Genomic DNA, 22,301 nt, shown 5'->3' on the forward strand with positions numbered 1-22,301 from the left:
GGTTTTTTATTCTTTCTCGTCCGCTGAAAAGTGAAGAAAATTGTGCGGTGCCGTGAGTGGGTTGAGGTGAAAAGGCGTGAAAGCTGTAAAAGCTGAAGATTCGGATACAAACACACAAGGAACAATTCGTGAATTCAACAAAAGGCGTACGAGGCATTTTTCCATGATATTGCCGGAGTTACGTCCAGCCTCATGGTGACCTCCGTGCTAATGCTCATCCTCTGCATCATCTTCGTGGGATCCTTTGGAAAATTCTTAGGTATACGCCGCCTCTACGTTAATTCCTCCTCAAGATATTCAAGGTCAACACAAAAGAAGCTGCGGGGATTGAGGGGGCGCTACGTTTCTCTCATAGAGAGAAGAAATTGTTCAAAAGTATCCTACGCGTATTCCGGACAATGCGTTGTCTCTCTCAGCCAGCAATCACGTTGCACACAAATTGAGCAATTTATCTCCGTGTATACGACGCAATTTGACGGTCATCGCGGCGGAGTCCGTCACTACACAGTTCTTTGACAGTTTTTCGTATGAAGAGGACACTCCGGCACATCCTAGAGAGCCTCCCCTGCGTGCCCCCTGTTCCCTATTGGGGTGAGTAACTCATGCTGTTGCATAGTCGCACTGAACCTTCGAATTTTGTTTTTTTGTTCGTTGCAGTCCGCTTGGGTAAGACGGGGAGCTCCTCGCACTACCTGCACATTCTAAGCGAAGGGAGGTCTCCCAAGGAGAGTCTCGTCATGTTGTAGTGTTTTGCCAGCTTCCGGGGTTCAATCTTCGTTCTACTGAGTTGATTGGCTAGCCATCCTCTCCCTCCACGGACAGACGGGTGGATGCCTTTTCGTGGCCTGGAAGGGAACTATTGGAGCATTGGAGCTGATCTTGTATCAGACTCCTTTGACCTATTCTTGTAACGCACTTCATTAATCATCCGAAAATCTAATCATTGTGATTGTGACAGAAAATGTAAAAAAAAAATTAAAGATAAAAAAAAGAAAATTAAAGAATAAAAAAAAAGATTAATTTTTAATTAAATAATTTATTAAAAAATTAAAAGGTTTTTTCTTATGGAAAAGCATAAGGAGACTCCCTATATGGGTCTGTCGCTGCAATATTAATTCCAGGTCCCATTCTTTTCATTTTATTTCCAACATAATTTTTTATTTCATAAATATTATTAAAATCAATCCAATAAAATATTTTCCCTTTACAAAAATTTAAAAAAAAATACCACTAGCGCCATCTGTTTACTGCTAATTTGTCACAGCTGCTATAAAATCAAATACACAAACTACTAGAATTGTTGTCATTTTGACAATCAGTTCTAGTAACTCGTGTGTCTCTATATTGGGGAATCAAGTCACTAGTTTAGCGACGAGCCCCAGTGAACAGCAATTCTCTAAACCTCTAGCATATTTTTTTTTCGGTGTATAAATTACATGTAAGAACTTCAAATTTGGCGTTTTTTAAGGTGTTCAATGGCCCCCAAAGTGTTAAGGCAGTGACCTGCTCATGTAGCAATAAATTTTCATGCAGTATTCTTGCAGATTTTTATGCCCTATCACTACAGTTTTCTTTCAATTCGATGAAGTTTTCTTTGACAAATCTTAGAGTTTTTTTTATGCATAATTTAAGATTTTTTTTTCAAAAAGTTTTTCAGCGAATTTTAAACAATATTCATGCAGTTTTGTGAACAGTTTTCATCTCATTTTCTTCGTATAGGCCAGTAGAATTAGCGGAAAATGACCCCAAACTTTTAAATAAATTCGGCCTAGCCAAATTTTGCACCATTTGATTCATAAAAATATAAGAATTTTTTTAATATTTACCTGCATGCTCTAAAACTTATGCTCATTTCAGAAAATGCGTTTGAAAAATTTTTCATACATTTTTCCATAGAAGCCATCGAAGCCATTGAACGAACATGCGACGTCGCTGAATTTCGTGTTCCGAAAAAGTTTGATTTGACAGTTGAGAATTTTCGAGTAAATATTTTCATTTTTGTGGGGATTTTTTTTTGTGAAATAATGTGTGTTTACTTATTATTTCTGCATTATCTCATGTAGGAAGTACTTTTTTTAATCCTCGTTATAATTTGTAGAGTGGAAACTCTAAAAACTATAGTATTTTATGTGGTTTGTGTGAGCAATTTCTTGGAACACCCCAGTGACGTCACTTGTTCGTTCAATGGCTTTGGTGGCTTCTATGGGAAAATGTATGGGAATATTTAAACGTATTTTCTGAAAGGAGCATAAGATTTAGAGCACTCCAGTAAGTATAAAAAGGTTTCTTATAATTCTCTGAATCGAATAGTGCAAAATTTGGTTAGTCCCGATTTATTTGTAGGTAATTTTACATCTCAGCTGGCCTAGTAGTATCTGTGCCATTTTTCAGGCAGTTTTTTTTTCGACAATTTTTGCAGGATTAAGCACAATTTCGCCCACTAAATTGCTCCAGCGAGAAACATTCTTCCAATCTTTCGATTATTTTACATGCCAAAATACACGAAGCGTAATTAATTAAGCAACCGCGTCACAAATATACTTGTAACTCTGAACTCGAGCTCTTGCAAATATCTTGCTGTACCTTTGGGGCACCTTCTCTTCGTCTTATCAACCTTGCAATCGCCTTCAGTCCGAGCATTTTAAGGTGACGACAAGGAAAATGTAAAGTAAATTGTACTCTGTACTGCTGAGTATTTGTTGGACGGTTGTTGTGTGTATACAAAAGTACCTCCGCCATCATTCCCTTCTCCAAATGGGGAGACTCTGGCACCACACAAATAACATAATTTAATATAAAATTCAAATTTATGCACGACAGAGAAGTTATTAAGCAGAATTTCGAGCAGCGAAAGGGGTTGGGAGATGTGGTTCGATTTGAAATTAATTAAAATTCAAATTATTGTTATGTGCGCCAGCATGAGAACATGGGCTTCGGCACCTAAAGTGTTTTTGGGTTCTTTTTTTTCCTTTCATTTCTTTTGGTTTAATATCTCATCGCATTTGGCAGAGAGAAAAAAACCCTTTCTCTATGAAAATTCCAAAACAAATTTTTCTTTGGATTTTTGTGGGTGGAATGGAAAAATTGTAGGTGGTCTAAATGAGCTGAAATTCTCTCCATTTGGACCCTTTTTTTCAGGGAAGAACTCCCTCCGTCAGCCGATGAATCATTAATTGACGAAATGAGACAGATGGGGTGTGGGTGGAAATGGGTGTGTGTGTGTGTGGGAGGGTTGTTTGGGTAAATAGAAGGGTTATTTCGGTGGCAAAACACTCGAACCTTTCGAGTGAGAATTCAATTTCGCATTAAATTGCCATTGAATTGGTGTGAAGAGAAATTAAATAAAATTTTATTGCCATTTTTTTGTTGAAAAATTGTCCTTCAAACTTTTGAAAATTGTATTTTCCCGCCTTTTCTTTGATTTTTATTTTTAAATGAAAACAATCCGTTGAGGAAAAATTGAAATCTTTGTAAATCACTTTAGAAGACTTAAAGATCCAATCTCAGGGAAATATTTCCAGTAAATAACCCCCACAGGGATTTATTTGACAAAAAAGAAAAACCAGGAGCAAGTGAGAAATGCTCAGAGGACGTGCAAACTCTCACTTTTTGGCTTTGCTTTGGGGTGAACAGGAGAAAAAAAATCATTCACCCCCCAAACCATGAAAGAAAATCCACCCAAGTCGACGTCAAGCTTTCACTGACACAGTTTCACTTTTTCCTTGGCAGACGGGAATTCCCCACATACCACCCCCCTTCCGTGGCATCACACGCCCCATAGAGCACCCAGCTGTTGCTTCAACCACCCCCTCACATCCCGCGTACTTCTTGGATGCTCGTTTTTTCTCAATCTCACGTCTTTTCGCCTTCCTTCGCATTGCACCGAACGACGTCACTGAAAGATTTTCTCAGGGGTTGGAAGAGATTTCAACACCATTGAGAAGTTGGGGACGTTGGGGGTGAAAAATAAGATGAGATGGGGTAATAAATCCGATTTAAATTGCATTTTATCAGCTTTCTTATTTTACGGAATAATCTAACAATTTCCAGAGGAGCTCTGGTTGACAGCTTTATCCTCATAAGAATTAAATTTTAAATACTTAGGTAGATAAACTTAGAGATTCAAATATGCGGATATTTGCTTTTTTTTCAAGAGGAGTTTATTCATTTTTATTCTGTTATAAAATTATTGAAAAATAAATCACTAGAAGCTTGAGTAACTTACTTAATAAAAATGTTTAGTTACGCCCCTATTGGTACATCAGGTTCTGATGAAGTTCTCCTTAAATTTAACGAATGCATCATATGCATCATACTGTATAAAACATTTCCATGAATATACTCAAATATTGTAGCACTGCGATTGTTTTTCATATTTTCAGGAAACATTGAAATATAGTATATATTACTGATAAAGCAATAATGCTTTTGCTTCATGCACAAAAAAAATACTAAATAATTATTGGTTAGAAAGTAATTTTAAACTTAACAAGAAGTTAATAAATATGCCTAAGAAAAACCTGATAGAGTATATGATGCACGTGATTAACATAAAGTAATTTAAACCAATTTCAAGTTAAAATTGATAATTTAAGTAATTTTTAGAATTTAAAAAAAAATGAAAAAATAATTTCATCGAAATTGTCTTTTGTATAACTTCCAATTTACTATTAATCGATCACTCATGCGTATGCTTCACGAATAAATATTTTTAAAAAATGTATTTAATTATGGAAATTATACCTTTGTGAAACTGAAAAATAAATCATGAATAAATTTATCATGCAAGTTAAAATACACCTCTAATAGAGCACTGAAGCATATGCTTTATGCCATTTAATGTAAATCTATCAGTTCTATATTTTCGATGAAAACTTCCTAGAATTTCCTCAACTTATCTGAGCAGAAATTAAAATTATTTATAAATTTTCTTCAATATCTATTGTTTGCCGTACAATTTCGGAAAAAGAGCTTAGAAAATGAATAAACTCCTTTTTCTCGTTCATATAAGAAAACATCCCATGAAAATCCATATCTCTTCAATTGTATGGAAAAATTAAATTTTCAGTTTTGAATATTTCATTTTGCCAGGTAAAATACCTTTTGCTTCTCTCTACGAAAAAGCCCCACCCCCATCGCACACCTTTCTATATAATTAGCGAGAAAATATCGTGTAATTAGAAGAAAATGCCACGTTTAATTGCTAATTGAGTTTCCACCATGGAGCAAGATCCAATTTTAATCACCTAATTACGTGACTCTAATTCTACGTTTATGCTTTTTTCGGGAGGGGGTTGAGCGGGTGCTGGAGGTGAGTGGAATATTCCTCCCAATAATTTTCCTCTCTTCATTTTCTATTTTATACCGTTGCTGCATGGAATTTTCCAATATTTTCTTCCATCTCTGTCTCGCGGAAGGGGTTAAAGGGTCAAAGCAAAATAGCCAAATGTTCATTTATAGAGAACTTTGTACTTTTCCTTGTGCGTGGGCGAATTTTCTCTCCAAAGAACAAACGTATAAAAGCTCCACCAAAGCTCATAGCGGAAATTGCGAGACAAAGTTTTTTTTTTCATTTTTTTGCCTCTTCAGCATCAAAAATCCCCCTCAAATCATCCTGATATGACCTCCAGTGCGATTTTTGGAGCTTTTTCCGTGGACTTTGTCACCATATATAAAGTGCGCAGCATCCTCTATGCATTGCTTGCTCTCTGATTGATTCTTTTCGACAGATGAATTAAATTGAAATGTCAGGAGAAGCAAAAAAACTTCATTTTTCATCTGAAAAATCTTTTCTAAAAATTCAAAGTTTTCTACACAGTAAATCGTTTTTCTCGTTACTTGCTACGGAATTTGACTGTAACTCTCAATTTACGGTAAATTTCAGTTATGAGTAGGTAATGAATTTTCCAGGATGATAACTGAAAATTCTGTTAAATTCAAACCGAAAATATTCAAATGCTTACAGGAAATACCATAACAATGAATTTTTCTGTCTATGAAACAAAATTTTCATTAAAACCGAAAAATGCTAAAAAAAAATTGTTGAAATAACATAAAATTTAGTAACTACTGAACAAGAAATTCCGATAAAGTTACAGAAAAGTATGATAAGTTTACACAATTTTTAGTGCGGTCGAAATCCTTTTTCGTAACTTTAACAGGAAAAGAGACTAACTGTGTAAATAATTTTCTTTCTAGAATTATGTTTTACTCAATATTATTTTATTCTTGCAAAAAAAAATCAAACCACCCCTTGATTTAAAAGTTAAAGGAATGGAAGAGCCATCCCCCTCTTTCTGCGTAAGGGGTTTCAAATGGAAAATTAAATTTTCTTCTAATTGTTTCAACCCCAAAAATAGGGGATGGTGCTGAAAAAAAAATCAACGAGATGTTATTTCTTTTTTCCACAGAAGGGTATTTTCGATTATGACAAAACGCACCCCCATCCCTCTCTATGGCACTTCCTTCCACCCCTTCCCACCCTTCGTTCGTCAATTGGAACCTTCGATGGGGTAGAAAAAAAAATAAATTTCGCGAATTAAATGACAAAATGAAATTGGAAATGCTCGGACAGTTGGAGAATTAGACTGGATAGGGGGGTGGAGAAATTAAAAACTCAATTCACCTCCCACACCACCCTCATGTTGGTTTTTTGTCAAACATCCCCCTTCACGGAGAATTTGCATATTGTGTCGCGAAATGCTTTGCGCAGCAAAAGACGTGGTTTTTTGGAGTCGATGTTTTTTAATTATAATTTTTTTCCACTTCTCTCTCTCCCTCTCATTCTGTGAAATCATAAAAATTGTCCCGTATGCTGGGGAATATTTTTTTCCCGGCATTTTCCGGGACACCCCGTGTGGTGCATTTTGTGTGTCCGCAAAAATATATTATTTGCCAGGGAAAATACGAGTAGATCGTATGAGGAATTGTGCTTAAAACAATCAATGGATGAGGGGGGAAAAGCGTGCGCGGTTGGGGTTTTTCTGACCAACAAAAAAAAAGCTTTGCGGAGGTTGAGAGAGAACGAATGAGCTGAGAGGAAAATTTTTCCATTCACCCCACAGAGCCCCCTCTGTGTGTTCCCATCACATTGCCTACCCCCTTCCGCGTACAATCGACAAGCCCATTCACCAGCATCCCTTTGAGCACAATAATAACTCATTTAAATTGATAATTCATATATCAATTTTGGGTGAGTATGCTTCTCTCTTCGGAGCTTTTGTATTTTTCTCCTCCGCGCGTATTTTTTTTCCTCATTCATTCATCGCACAAACCCTCCGCTATTCTCTCTATATGGCTTTTTCCAAACCCACCCTCTCATCCACCACCCCCTCATCGTGTGATTCGTGGAGAATCTCACCCACAGAGCTGCGTCCACTTGCGAGGAGTGCATGTATCGAGCAGTGCTAAAATTCCCCGCTGCTGAAGGTTTTTTTTTTGAAATTTCTAACGAAAAAAAACCTTTTTCCGCCCTCCCTCAACCCCCTCGCAGTTCGATGTGAGGCCGTGTTTCTCATTTGCTCTTTGGAATAAAAATGCGCTATTGGCATCTCCCCGCACACACCACCGGACGACTGGGTGGGCCACATCGCGCCAATTTTCAACCCTCATCCCCCCATCAATGCTCTCTCTGCTACGTAGCTTCGAGTGCGAATGTTTGTATTCTAGTGCCGGAAATTGGAAAGAGAGTCAACGGGAGGGGTGGAAGAGGGGTTGTGTGCAAGTCGCGGAGGCGCGATTTTTTTCCTCATCCACATAACCCTCCTGCAAGTGAATGTGATTTTGCACGACGACCACCTCAATTGACGGGGTTGAATGATTTTTGGGGGATGTTTTTTTTTCTTTCGTTTTTTTTCTCGTGAGGGGGGTGTGAGGCCGTACCAGCACACCAAACATTGACATAGAAGCGCTAAAAAAGAGGGTGGAATTCATTATATACACAGCGATAAAAAAACTTGGCAAAAATGTCTATTGATGAAGCAACTTTTGACAATTTATCTTGGAATGGCAGGGCAGCTAAAGCTAGTCCAATTGTATTGTAAATATTTTTAAAATAGTTTTATTTTATAAAAAAAAATGATTAGAATAATTAAGAAGATAGAATTTGTGAAATTAATTTTTTTACGTTGTAACCACGCCCCCATTGTAACTTATTTTTTGAAAGAAAATTCTATTTGGCTTTTTTTGGTTAAGTTAAATTTCATTAAGGCTGCATTAAAATATCTCGAGGGCGAAAGAAAATATTCAAAATTAAGAAAATGAGAATAATAAAATAAGAAAAAAAACCTTGAAGTTAAAAAAAAAGATAAATTATAAGAAAAGCGTTAGATTGAAAAAGACGTGAAACGTTAGAAAATAAATAACAAAAATTAGAATACAGGCGTTAGACAAATATAATAAAAATATAAAACGTTGGAAAATAATTGTCAAATGTTTGAAAATGAACGTTAAATTTTAAGAAAAAAACATCAAACGTTTAAAAATAATCGTCAAATTTTAGAAAAAGTATGTGAGGTCTAAGAAAGACAATCAAGTGTTCAATAAGAAACGTCAAAGGAAGAGAAAAAATGTCAAAAGTTTAACATTAAATAATCGTCAAAAAATGTTTTAAAAAACAGTTGGAACGTTACTGCTGGAAAAAATGAAAAATATTTGAAACAAGAAAATTAATCGTCAAACATAAAAAAAATTAGTATCAAACTTTAGAAATGTCAAACGTATGTAAAGAAATGTCAAGTTGTTCCAAGTTCAACGTCTTTAAAATTTAAAAGTAATTTTAAAACTAAACAGCTACTTGAATAAATAAATTTCTGTCTCCTTTTGGCTCTTTCACTCACAAATAAAGCATTTAAAAGGAATTGATTTACATACAACGTGGACGTGGCTTTTCACAGAATACTTCTCAGTGCAAAAATTATGCCTGAAATCACTCAATTTTAAATTTAACCGTCACTTTAGGAAGAAACAGATGATCTTTCCAAAGACTCCGCCACCCCCGCATCCCACAGTGCGAGCGACACACAATTTCAGAATGAATAATAATTACGAAACACATTATAATTAATTTCCTATGCAGAATTATGTGGAATAATTCCTTCATAATGTGTACGTGTGGATGGAAATTTTCTCTCTATATCTCCTCCCCTGTACCAGTCGGCGCGGTTCCCTTTTACGACACTTCACCACCCCCACACTACCACCGGGTGCCCCTCATTTCGGCGGCACAGAGACCAGGATAAATTATACTTCACTTAATTAAGTTAATTTACACATAAATTACAAAATCCCAAAGTTTCCAACCACAAAACTCTTGTAATTCCCTCATTTTCGCGTGCATTTGTTTTACTCCTCATGTATAAAGCGACGGAGTGGGTGGTTGGGGGGGGGGGGGGAGGGTATGAGGTAGAGGTTTGGGGGGTGCCTTTTGCTATTTGCTACCCTTGTGGGTAGAGATGAAGGAAGATCTCATTAAGGCCAGAGAGTGGTGTGTGTGTGATACGTCTGCCGAAGAATAGTTATGCTCATTATTTGCCTTCGCACAGGGATAATCTAAAACTGGGGATTAAAAAAAATACACAGGGTGTAGAAGATGTGAAAAAAAAATTAAAGAATATTTAATAAAGACATTAAGTGTGGACCCTGTAGGAAAGTCTAATTGTAAGTCGAGAGAATTTCTTTTTCTTCTTTTTTAACCGTTTTTTTTTTCTAACATTTAATGTTTTTAAAATTTTTGCTTTAATTTTTTTTTAATATATATTTTTTACATTATAATAATATCTTTAAACTTTTAAAGAAAAGTCTTAACTTTCTTATTTTTAAAGGGGTATTTAAACACCCAGATAATCATCCTGAGTACGTCACTGTGGTGAGAACTACGTATCAATAGAGAAACTAAAAGTGCATAAACTCCTTTTCTCATTCCCACTTAAATTATGTAATTCTGTTAACTAAAAACATACAAAATGTTGGTAAAAATAGTCAAGAAAAAATGCTGAGTTTGCTTTTTAATTCCTTGCAAAGACATTTTAATGTTGAATGCAGGAATTATGCTTCCGCAAGCAAAAATATTATGTGAGTTGTGTGAGAATGTTTATGAAGAATTTCTTGACCCTGCCCCAAAGACTTTGGCAATGCTAAAGCATTTTTTTTCTTCAGCAATTTTCTCGAATTTTTCCTCAGTCTTTTTTCCATTTTTCTTCAAGCTTCCTGATTGTTTTTTTTTCAGTTTATTTTACAGATTTATCATCTGGAATAATTTAAAAAAAAAATTGGGAATTTATTATTGTCTATTTAAATCAATTTTGCATCAAAGTTCCACCAAAGAATTAGCCAATAAATACTTTATTCTAGCTCCTAAGCAAATCCTCATTTTATTGGTCAATTAATAAGGCTCCTCCCACCATTCCATTAAACTCTAGGTGGAGCCTAAATGTAAAGTAGTTTTAAATAAAATACAAATTTATCTCGTTTTATTAAAACGTCGATATTTTCCAGAGGAAAATAGCCTCGCTAATTTCTCCAAAGGCCTCACCAGGAATGAATGGAAGTAAAGAAATAAAAAAAAACTAACTATGCCCCAACCCCCACGCACACGATAACCCCAAATGTGCACCAATCGAACCCGAATGGCAATGTTCCCACTGGCTAAGCGAAAAGTTGTGCGAATTTCCCTCTAATCAGAGTGAAATTGAAGGCCTCGCGCTGTGGAGGGAAGGGGGTGGAGTGCAATTCGTTGAATTTCAAATCCATACAATCGAATGGGATTTTCTCACAATTCTCTGAGTCCACGGCTGTCGGGGAGCAGGGGGTGGGTGTCCTTTGGCCTGAACGCGCGCGCGAGCTTCAGAAAAAATGCAGCCACCCCATCGACACAACAACGGGGCGCTGTGAAGGCAAAAAAAAAGCTCCCCATGGGGTGGTGGACTTTTGAAATAAAAAAAAAACGTTAAAAAAATAGAGAGAGAGATTCTGAGCTGGGGCTGTGAAAAAGTGGATGCGGCGAATTGGAATCTGCAGGCCGTGTTTGCTCATGGCGCAGCAGCATCATCCCCCTTTCTAGGGTGGGTTTGGGGGGGTTGTGTGATAGACGATGGACAGCGCGCGGTTTTATCCTCTCATTCCTTCGCATCCGCAGGACTTTGCGCGCGGAACTCTCTGTAGGAATTTTATGAGCTCTCGCCGGGGTGATTTTTTGTTGCTGCCCATCCAGTAGCACCCATCCACCCCCTGCAACGGGCTTTTTTTCATCCCTCCCCAACGTGTGTGTGCCTTCGATACTCACGAAGCCTGAGGGGGTGGTTACAGGGTGACACACACATATACGCGCGCATATACGCGAGATGGGTTTGGTGGAGGACACTATTTGAGTGAAATGGTCACTTTCAGCACAGTGGGGCAATTGAACTGAAAACTAGAATTAATTCTCTGTAAAAGTTCTTCAATGAAAATTAATTGAAATGAATAATTAAGAGATTTTCTGTGATGAAAGAAAGCAATTTAGAGAGTGATTTATAATTGTTTTCCTGACATTTAGAAACTACAGGGTGGCTACGAAATTAGGGCATGATTTGAACCGCGAATAACTTTTGATTGGATTTTAATCTGAAATCTTTTGCTGCCAAAAGATGCATAAACTCAAAATTTTTTATTTGCTTTTTATTTCAACTCGATATTGTATGCAAAATTAATTATTTGCGAATTTTGTAATCTTTTTGTTCCATAAAATACAAAAAATCTCACAATTTTCAATTTAAAATAGAAGAAAAGAGAATTTTTTTAACAAAATTCACCTCAATCCCCTCAATTAATTGATTTTTTCTTACAAAAAATATAATAAAACCTAAAATAGTTCAAACTGTCAAAAATTACGGAAATTTAAAAATATTGTCCATAATGTAATTGCATGCCTGAGGAAGGAGATATAAAGCTCCGAAATGTAGCAAAAAAAAAGATGAATTTCAAAAATAAAAAGTCTGATCCCGCATTCTCCCAACATTGCAAATTGACCGAAGTCCAATATTATAAAAACTTCAGTTCAATCGCCCCTTTCTGTACTTGTGCTCTGTATGAAAAATCCTCACAACCTCCGTGAGGATGATGGGAGTTGGCTCCCAATGTATTGAGATGCGACGCGACCATGGGGGTGGAAAGGGAGGGTGGGGGAGGGCAGCACACAATGAATTTGTATGAGGAACGGGCGCACAATATGAGATTGAATTAGCTGCAAGGAGAAAATGACAAATTGAAATGGAAAAAGCTTTTTTCGCTCAACTGTTTTTAATTAATTTGATTCACCGTAAACTTTTATCCCACCCACGCTGTCGCCAAACATGGTCCACCATCCACGGGGACGCGCGGAGAGCCCCAAAGACGACGAGGAAGTCCCTCCACCCCCAACTTCCGATGCCAAAATGATGGCACTTCGGACGGTTGCATAAATCACGAAGTAGAATATTAATTGGCCTCTCGCGGTATTTTTATATTTATCTCCTCAACAAATCCCCAAAGGGTTAACTTGTGTGGAAGAAAATGGGATTACTTGAAAGGGATTTTTATTTATTTATTTTATTAAATCAATCAAATTGCACCCAAATTGGGGGCTATTTCGGAGATTTCCCCGAAATAATTTGCCAATCAACATCAATTATTTTAATGGAAAATTCCTGTGTTTATTTGATTATTTATTTTTTAAAGAATAAACCACAAACTGATTGATATCCTCCATTAGAAGGATTAACGTTCAATTGATACCCTCCCACACCACAGAGGAAAAAAATAACGATATATAATTGCATTTAGAACAATCCATTAATTTATAACTATTTTGGAGCTTTCCTTCTTCATTAAAATAAATAGATTTTATTTTTAAAAAATTAAATTTTTATAAATAAAAGACTTCAAATGTCCAAAGGATATCGTTGGGGGTTAATGAGAAGAATACGAATGAAATTTAAAAGGAATTTATTCACTTTATATTACGAGCTTTGTTTGAAGATACATCCATAAAAAAAAAACTTAAGTCTAGCTTAAAACGTTGCAAGTTCAAGTCTCGAAAGTATTAAATTTAAGCCTCAAAACTTTAAATCAAGACTATAAATTACTGTATTCCAGCATAAAACGTACTAAATTCAAGCCTCAAAAGTATTAAAATTAAGCTTAAAATATTTTAAATACCAGCTTAAAACGTATTAAATTGAAACCTCGTATGTTTTAAATTTAAGCGTAAAATGTATTAAATTCAAATCTCAAAACAATTAAATTCAAACCTAAAAAATATTAAATTGTAGCTTAAGAAATACTTAATTTTAGCCTAAAACGTTCTATATTTTAGCCTACAATATACTTCATTAATTTCAGAACAAAACGTATTAATTTCTGGCCTCAAAAATATTAAATTCAAATCGAAGAAAAAATTCAGCTTTTTATCTTTTGCCTTACATGATCTTGGTGGGAAATTCTCATACCTTTGAGCTTTCTTCCAAAGCTTTTCCAGCATATTTTCTTTATGATTCTATTAAATATTTCCTTCAAAGTTTCTCTTCATGGTAATTTCCGAATATTTTAACTTAAAGAAAAATTTCAAAATTCACGCAGAAATATTTAAATTAATTCAAATTGATATTCTGCCTTGAAGAAGAAGTAACGAGCAGACAGTGAATAGCTTAACATTGTGGCTCATTTATTTTACAAACATATTTCATAAATGTTTATTCAATTGCTCTGCTTCAAAGAAAAAATGAAAAAAAAAAACATTCATTTTAAGCAGAAGACGTGGTGTTAATTTTTCTAGGGCTCAGTTTAGTGGTGACAATGCATTCGTATGCTAAAGTTTTCTTTCTCATTTGCTTTATCTTTACATTGATCTTCTTTCCCTGGGAAGTGGTTTTTGTGTCTGTAGAAGATCACGCAGAATCCTCAAATATTCTGTTCAATGATCACCTAAAAGATCAGCAAACTGTTCAGGAAGAAAATAATTTAGAAGATCATCAAAATGATCAAAAGACTGAAATTCAGAGAAATCCTGAAGTAAAGTACATTTTGCTGTATGAAACTCCTCCGTGGATGAAGACTGTTAAATTGCTGCCAAGTGCGAAGAAGTGCATTGTGACGAGTGATAGGAAATTATTGCCAAAGATTGAAATGTTTGACGCTCTACTCTTCAGTGGACAGCATCCATGGAGTGTGGAGAAGAGTTTCCCAAAATATCGATCTTCGGAGCAATTTTATGTATTTGTTGACCTCGAATGTCCCCCCATGTCAGCCCATAAATTCGCATCTGACCCCAACAGGGAGCTGTACAACCTCACAATGACCTATAGACGTGATTCAGATATCTATTGGCCATATGGTTTCATTGCAAAAGACAATGTTAAGTATTTGAGTGAAGCTGAAGAACCTGAGTGGATGGAGCCTGTTTTTGATGATGCAGAAGAAATTGATCCAACACTCCTCCAGAGTATTGAGACGAAACATAAAACAGCTGCATGGTTCGTCTCAAATTGTCATGCTCAATCCAATCGCAATGAACTCGCTCATGCTATGCAGAAAACCATTGATGTGGACATTTATGGCAAATGTGGACCTTTGGTGTAAGTTTGACGAAACATCTCCCAATATTTGATCAATAATTGAGCTCAATATTGAGTCAAAAGGAAGATTTATTATTGATCAATGTGATGGATTTATTTATTATTATTATGAAAACAGAGAAGAATAAGAAAATTAATAACTGAGAAGTGATTAAAAAAGATTTAATGGAAATTGTGTAAAAATTGAGTGAATGTTGATCATTTATTGAATTACTATTATTAAATTATTATTCAAACTATTTTAAAATTACAACAATATGTAATAGGATTTTATGTGGAAAAGACAATTTTACTTTTTGCAAATTGAGGAATGAACGATTGAGAAGAGAATGAATGAAGATTGCGTAAAAATTGAGTAATAATTTAACATTTTTAAGAGTGTAAAAAATCTGTGAAAATTGAGTGAACGTTGAGCAATTATTGATTGAATATATATTGAACAATTATTGAGTCAAGACTTGTAATTTATTCTTATATGCTTAATAAATTAAATCATTAGTAAAATTTTAAGTGAAAAAGCACTTTTTTTATGCTGAATGTATGTATAGAATCAATGTTTGAGGAAAGATTGAATATAAATTTTGTTATATTTGTGCAATTATTGCCTCATAATTGATTAAATTATTTTCATAATTTTTTTTTCATAAAAGAGTTGAAAGAGAAGCTTATTTTTTAGTTAAAAAAATGGTCAAGATATGAGAGATTCATGATTTAAAATAAATTGAGAAAAAAATGATCGAATCAACAGCATCATTGAGCAATTGTAATTTGATCGAAATTTCATCATTTTCTTGCCAATTTTTGATCACATTTTACATATTAACAAATTGATGCTGATTCAACTGATTTGCCAATTTTTGATCAATATTTGATCAATATAATTGAATGATTTTTAAATTGAGCAATATTGGCTCAATCATTGGCGTATTGAGATGCTTAAACTGAATATTTGTTTTTTTAGCTGCCCACGCAGCAAAACAGGGGAATGCTACGACCACGTGGAACAGGAATACTTCTTTTATTTATCCTTTGAGAACAACCTGTGCAATGATTACATCACGGAGAAGGTTTTCAGTATAATGCGCTACAACATTGTACCCGTTGTCTATGGCGGTGCCAACTACTCACAACATCTCCCCCCACACTCCTACATTGATGCAAATGATTTTACAACTGCCACCGACTTGGCAAATTATCTCAATTACCTCCGAGAAAATATCAAGGAGTATGTTAAATTCTTTTGGTGGAAGAAGTACTACAAGACCATCTTTAGTGGTAAAGTCTACAATAATATCTGTGATAAACTCCATGAACTTACCTCTTCTGGCAATGAAAGGAATGCAACATTTTACGAAGACATTGAGACGTGGTGGACAAAGGATCAATGCTCGAAAAAGAAGCAAAAAATTAAATTTATTTAATTCTTTCGAATATTTTAATAAAATTCATTTTTTACGGAGATTTTACAGAGATTGTTAAATAAATTAAGTCTAGGGGAGAGCGGGGCTAATTGTGACAGTTTGGAATTTTCAAATGGCAATTTCTCCCAAGTTATTAATCGGAAGCACCTGAAAAAATTATGATAAGAAGTCCTATCTACCCTCAATAGTTGACTGTAGTTTGGAGATTATCCGATGAATAGTTTAGGAAAAAAAAATAAACAAATTGTGAGGCCTTCAAAAATACGTTTTGGGTGTTGAGAAAAAATCATTTTCCGACACTTTTCTTTTAGGGATTTTCCAATCTCACCGTCTTTTCCACAAGCTAGGTCAATGTAGAAAACGTTGCCAAGGTGTATTTTTCACCAACTTTTAATGATTTTTCTGTACATTTATTCAAATCAACACATGTCGAGTGGGACTATGAAACGTCAATATTGACATGTTTTCTAACCTTTTTGTTGCAAAATGTGGGGGTTGAGAAAATTCCATAATTTTGTGTTTTAGTGGATAGAAAGGTGAAATTCTTTGCCGTAGATGAACAAGTGAGGAGTTCGGTTAGTAGGTAGAACAAATCTCTCAGATGGAAAATCTTTGGAAATGTCGGAAAATTCCACCAACTTAATTACCCCCGCCGGTGACAATATTTGTCGACGGATTCTTAAAAAAGTCAAGCGTGGAAGGGTTCAGGAAAAGCTCGAAAACCCATATTTCCCGTGGATATAGAGAAAGGCGGTATGAGACAAAGTTGTAGGCAAGGAAATTTCCTATGAGAATGACCTATCGAGGAAAATTTCTTGCCCCGTGGGAGTCCTGCAGATAGTGATTTATCCAAATTGACACAAATAGCCCCGCTCTCCCCTAAGGATAATTTTTTTCTGTGTATTAATATTGCCTAGAAAAAAATTGCGTATGCCACCGAGGTTGGAGCCTTGGTTGGAGCTCTTTGGCAGACTAACCAACTCATCAATATTTGAGCCAGCTTGGGGGCGTCGCGTGGGGTTGGGGTTGTACTTTGTAAGAGTTGCAAATATTTATGGTGATGTAAAAAATTCATTTGATACACGCCACATTTTTGCCATAGAGATGTTGTAAAATATTCATTTTTTTAGGCGGCAGAATGTGGTGACGGCGTGAGAAAAGGGGATTGTTTGTTTAATTTATTTATTAAGTTTTCGGGGAGGTTTCTGCGAAGAGTTGCATGTAGAAGGGGTTGGGAAGTTCATTTAAAAATTAAATTTTGAGCCAAAAATTGTGTCTTTGATGAGATTTTTTGTTTTTTCTGGGCCTCTAAACTCAAATACTGAGACTGCAATGGACTCTAAAGGGATTTTTCTTTCATTTAAAAGTCAAATTGAGCCCATTGTACCACGGAGGGGGTATTCAAGCGAAAATCCAAAGTGTACAGAGCCATAAATATAGGCAAAGCACCCTCTCTCTACGCGCAGATTGTGGATATTTGATGAGGCTGGTGAGCCTCAAAAAGGAAAGAGCAGCAGCACAAGTCCCGAGGAATGTTGTGTAGCATTCAATATTCAATATGCAGTAAATTTCAATTCGCGAAAAACGCAAACATAGCTCGTTACAAACACAATTCAAATTATTGTTGTGTTATTCGGCACTTTGGCGCGGATGTTGGGACGCAATGCCCAGGCCATGGATGCTATGGTAATGCCCAGTGCCACGGTGAATGTGTATTTTAGACAAAACGCGAAGCGGGGGTTGCTTTTTTTTCCACCCATCCTCCTTGTAGTAGGGGGTGAGGGTGCAGCAACCCGTCCAGTGCTCCATTGCACTCTATTTCTTTCACCAGGGAGTCACTCATCCCACACTTTGGGCATTTTTTCATTGGACGATCGCACAATTCGCACATCGGGATGCATTTGCGAGTGAATTTTAAATTCTACCGCCTTTTTTTGAGCTCCAGCATGAGTGCAGAGAGGGTATAGCAACCAAGTGGGTCAATGAGAAATTCCCAGGCAGCTTCTTTCACATGTCCGGAACAAACCCCACCGCCGCCGCGGGCGTCAGAGTTGAGAAGAAGGCACAGATTGTAGATTAAAGATTAAAAAAAAATGATTTTTGAACAATTAAACGTTTTCATCCAGGTTGAACTTCACTGCAAAGTTTCATTGAATAAATTAAAGATATAATTGATATTAAATTGCTATTCAATAAGACTTTGCACTAAAGCCACATCAAAAGATTAAAAAAAACTGGATATGAAATTGACCAATGAACATTCAGGTAAAGTTCAACGTGTCCTATCTTTTGATCTGAAAATATTGCTTTTGATCAGAAAATTCTGCTTTTGATCAGGAGAATTTTTCAATTCGAAAAGAAATGCTCCATTTCATACGATCAGGATAATAAGCTATAAATCAGGATAATTAGCGATTGAACAGTGAAACGGGTTCATGATCACATGAATAATACTTTCTGGTCATGAAAAACAAACAATAAATTGGGAAAATAAGACGTTGGACATGAAAATATGATTAAATAATCATGTAAATATGTCACTTTGATCAGAAAAATATGAAAATGATCATGTCAATATTTGATTGGAGTTCGAAAAATTTGGACTTCCTTTATAGACTTTCGACAAGTGTTGAGTTTTTCATATTTTCTTTTATGTTTTTTAGTTATATTTTTTGTTGCAATATCATTGGATAACGAACTAAAGCTTCATGTCTATTCTAAAATAGTGGTGGTGCCTTAAGACAGTTATTTTGAATTGAGAAACGGTCAAATATTATTCAATTCTTTTTTTCTTGAATGACTTAAGAATGAAGAAAACTTTATGAGAATCTTGAAGTTTTCTTTAGAAGCTACTCCTTCTGGGTTTTCCGGATACTTGTTTAAATGTCCTTTAAATTAAAATATTTAGAATATAAAATTTTCTGAGGTTTTTCAACGATAATTGAATGTCTTATTGGCTCAACAGACGACGGGGGATTTTGAATGACGTTTCCGCGAAAAGCCTGAAAAATATGATTAGTTTTCATACTAAATTCTGACTTCAAAAAATCAAAAGAAAATCAACTAATTTCACCCAAAATCTCTTCATTTAATTTCTTCCTTTTCGCGTAAATCTTAATCTTCAATCTATGTAGAAAATTCTCACAACTCTACCGTATCTCACTCAACACAAGAGTGGGAAACTCTACACGATGTGCTTCATCTGCCATGGCGCGGGGTTTTGTGGCAAAGAATGGTGGTTCGAGGGATGACGGAGGGTGTGGGGGGAGAGAATAGAAAATTTAGATTTTGTCCCAATGTTATTGCGCCACGACGAAATTCGCAATTTCATTTCGCGCATATTTTCTGCAATCGTCAAAGAGATTCTCCGCACTCATTGTCAAGCCTTTGTCCCCATCTCCTCCCCGCCCCCCGAACTCACCCCCTGCGTGGCCAGCATATGTGGCCCCGGCAAATGCATCGCTGGACTTTTGATGAATTTTTCCGTTGGAGCAATGACAACAGCAGAATAGAATTATTAATGCGGCCAAACAAATAAAGTGCCCGCTGCTGGTTTTTTTTGCACTTTGTCCATTTTCGCAAACTTCGGGCGGGAAATTCCACCCACTTTCCCTCCCACTCCCACCCTGTGAGTTTCTCTGTGCAAAAAGGCGATTTTGTGGTTCGTTTTTTTTTCAAAATGTATTTTTCCAGGGAGAGAATATCAACACAAATGAAGTGGTTGCATTCGCTGAATTTGAGGAAGAGCTGAATATGGGAATTAAAAATGTGGCTTATTGGTTGGATTCACCAGCGAATAAGCTTCAAGTACAAAGTGCAGGACTTTTTTTTATTCACGTTAATTTATTTCTACACAGAGCTACGTTATTTTCCCATGGATGGGAAATTCTTTTAGTTCTTCTAGATTAAATTGAAACCTTTCTGTTTGAGGGGAGAAAATGCTTCTTTTAGAATAAAGTCAGATTATACAGACAAGTTTTATAGGATAAAGAAAATTTATTTTTTTTACGGAGGGCAAGGGGTTGGTTCCCGGGAACATTTTTATTTTTCAAAGAATATTCTAAGTTTGCAACTTTGAGTGTTTTGGCTAGAAAATGTTTCGATATGATCATTCCAGTAGAACAGGGGTGTAGTCAGAAAATCATTTAAGAGAGGCTAGTTTTGGAATAAAATAACTCAATTCAAAGAACATTTTTATAAAATTTAAATGACTAAACTGTATTAACGGCTATTGGAGCTTTTGACAATTTGTGCAATTAACGTTTGAATTGAAAGAATTTGAAATGTATTTTTTTCAACTTTGACATTCATTTTTCGAATGATTAACATTTATTTTCGAACATTTAACGTTTCTTTTCTAGTATTTACGTCTCTATTTTTTTTAAATGATTAAAGTTCCTTTTTCCATAATTTTAGTTTTTTTTGTAACGTTTAAAATTTCTTTTTCAAATATTTGATGTCTCTTTTCTAACAATTAACTTTCTTAATCGAATGTTTGACATTTATTTTTAAAAGTTTATCGTTTATCTTAAAACAATTTATGTTCATTTTATAACGTTTAATGAATCTTTTGAAAATGATTGACGTTCCTTTTTCCAACGTTTGAGATCTTTTTTTCTAACGTTTGACTTTCATATTCGAATGATTGACGTTCATTTTTGAACGCTGATCATTTATTTTCGAACTTTCAACGTCTATTTTTTAACGTTTGACGTTTTCTATCTGAAAGATTGAATTTTCAATAATTTAATGTTTCATTAAACGTTTGAAAATTTTATTTTTTAAATTCTTTTGAGGAAAGAATCACACAGATTTCGAGATAATTGATAACTTCATTTGTCTTTTCTTAAGATTCATTTAAATCTCAAGCAGTTCATGAATTATTCTATCTTGAAAAAAATATTTTAAAACTTCCCTTTTTAAACCGTTAAAAAATTCAATTTTAATGCCATTCAGAATGCCGTTTTGCTCCTTTTTGGGTGACTAAAAGTAATGCCATATAGTCCGAATTATTAACTTGACCACCACTGTGTGTATACAGGGTCGGTCAATGCGTGGGGGTGGGCATGACTGACTCCTATCTCACCCAGAGAAGTAAGATAAATACCGTGACACATGAACAATCTCATCATACATGAGGTGTTAACTTATTTAACACGCATCGTAACACCTCCGCCGACGCGTTGCTTTTGTCCACCAGCTGTGTTGAAGCTTATCATGCCACCCCCTCAACCCCATAACAAGGGTCATAATGCGATGCTCGTACTAATGACGAACCAAAAAGCTTCTGCGGCACACGGAAGTGTGGCCATCACACAATAATCAGCTTTTGGAGGGCTTTGAGATTTTCCAGGACATTGTTCTACTCGGAATTCTGCGCAAGAAATTGCGGGGGTGGATAGAATTTGTTTTTTTATCAATTTTAAAAATTAAATAAGTTTCGAAATAATTTTTTTTCACTCGCAATGAATTTTGTGAGAGTTTTGGAATTGAATTTCAGCAGTTACTTTTGTGGGCCTCAGGGATTTTTTTTATCTGAAGGCGGAAGATTCGAATATTTGGATTTAAAAAAAAAATTATTCTGAATTATTACATAATTTAATTTTAATTACATATCTTAATTTTAAAATTTTTCTTTTTTTCTCTTTGGAATTAATCCATTATCAGATTTTTTTTAAATTCCGTAAGGAAGTCGGTAAAATATTTAGAAAATAAAAAAAAAGTTAGCCAAGACATATTTTGTGCTATAAAAATGTTTTCTTTTGCTTATAGAGATCTTTAATAATAGAATTTTAAAAAATTAATAACGTCGTGATAAGAGTATTAATAACGTCATTAATCAAATTAGACGAACATAATAAAGATTATTTTTTAATCTTCTTTCGTAAATTATATTACAAAATTCTAATTTTTATGGTATGTGTCTAGACTAACAGATAAACAAAATTGCATAAATAAAAGATTATGCATGAACTCTTGTAAGTCAGACAAAAATCTTGTACAAAAAGTAAACTTTTTATAGCACGAAATGTGTTTTAGCTGAGAAATATAAAATCCTTCATATATTCGCTATAAAATTATTAAGCTTCTCAAAATAACTACAAAAGGAATGTAAAAAATAATTATAACTATGTTTACAAATTTATAGAAACAGTAGAATGACTTTTATGGCACAAAATGTGTCTTGGCTAAAATCTTAAATTTTTTCTCGATATACCTTAATTGATTTTTTAATTAATGAATTTTTATACAAAGAAAAGAACAAAAATTTCTTACGGAATTCATGCTCAAT

The 22,301-nt window shown here is 35.0% G+C and overlaps 1 protein-coding gene across 1 annotated transcript; it reads left to right on the plus strand.

The window, feature by feature from the left end:
- Positions 1-13,805: 13,805 nt before the first annotated feature.
- On the plus strand, positions 13,806-16,049 carry LOC129795356 (alpha-(1,3)-fucosyltransferase C-like). The gene is made up of 2 exons (XM_055836579.1): positions 13,806-14,588; positions 15,550-16,049. Exons 1-2 carry the CDS (start codon positions 13,810-13,812, stop codon positions 16,007-16,009), a joined length of 1,239 nt encoding a protein of 412 aa, XP_055692554.1. The 5' UTR covers positions 13,806-13,809; the 3' UTR covers positions 16,010-16,049.
- The last annotated feature ends 6,252 nt before the right edge of the window (positions 16,050-22,301 follow it).

The sequence above is a fragment of the Lutzomyia longipalpis genome, chromosome 4 (assembly GCF_024334085.1).
Source record: "Lutzomyia longipalpis isolate SR_M1_2022 chromosome 4, ASM2433408v1".
Classification (NCBI taxonomy): domain Eukaryota; kingdom Metazoa; phylum Arthropoda; class Insecta; order Diptera; family Psychodidae; genus Lutzomyia; species Lutzomyia longipalpis.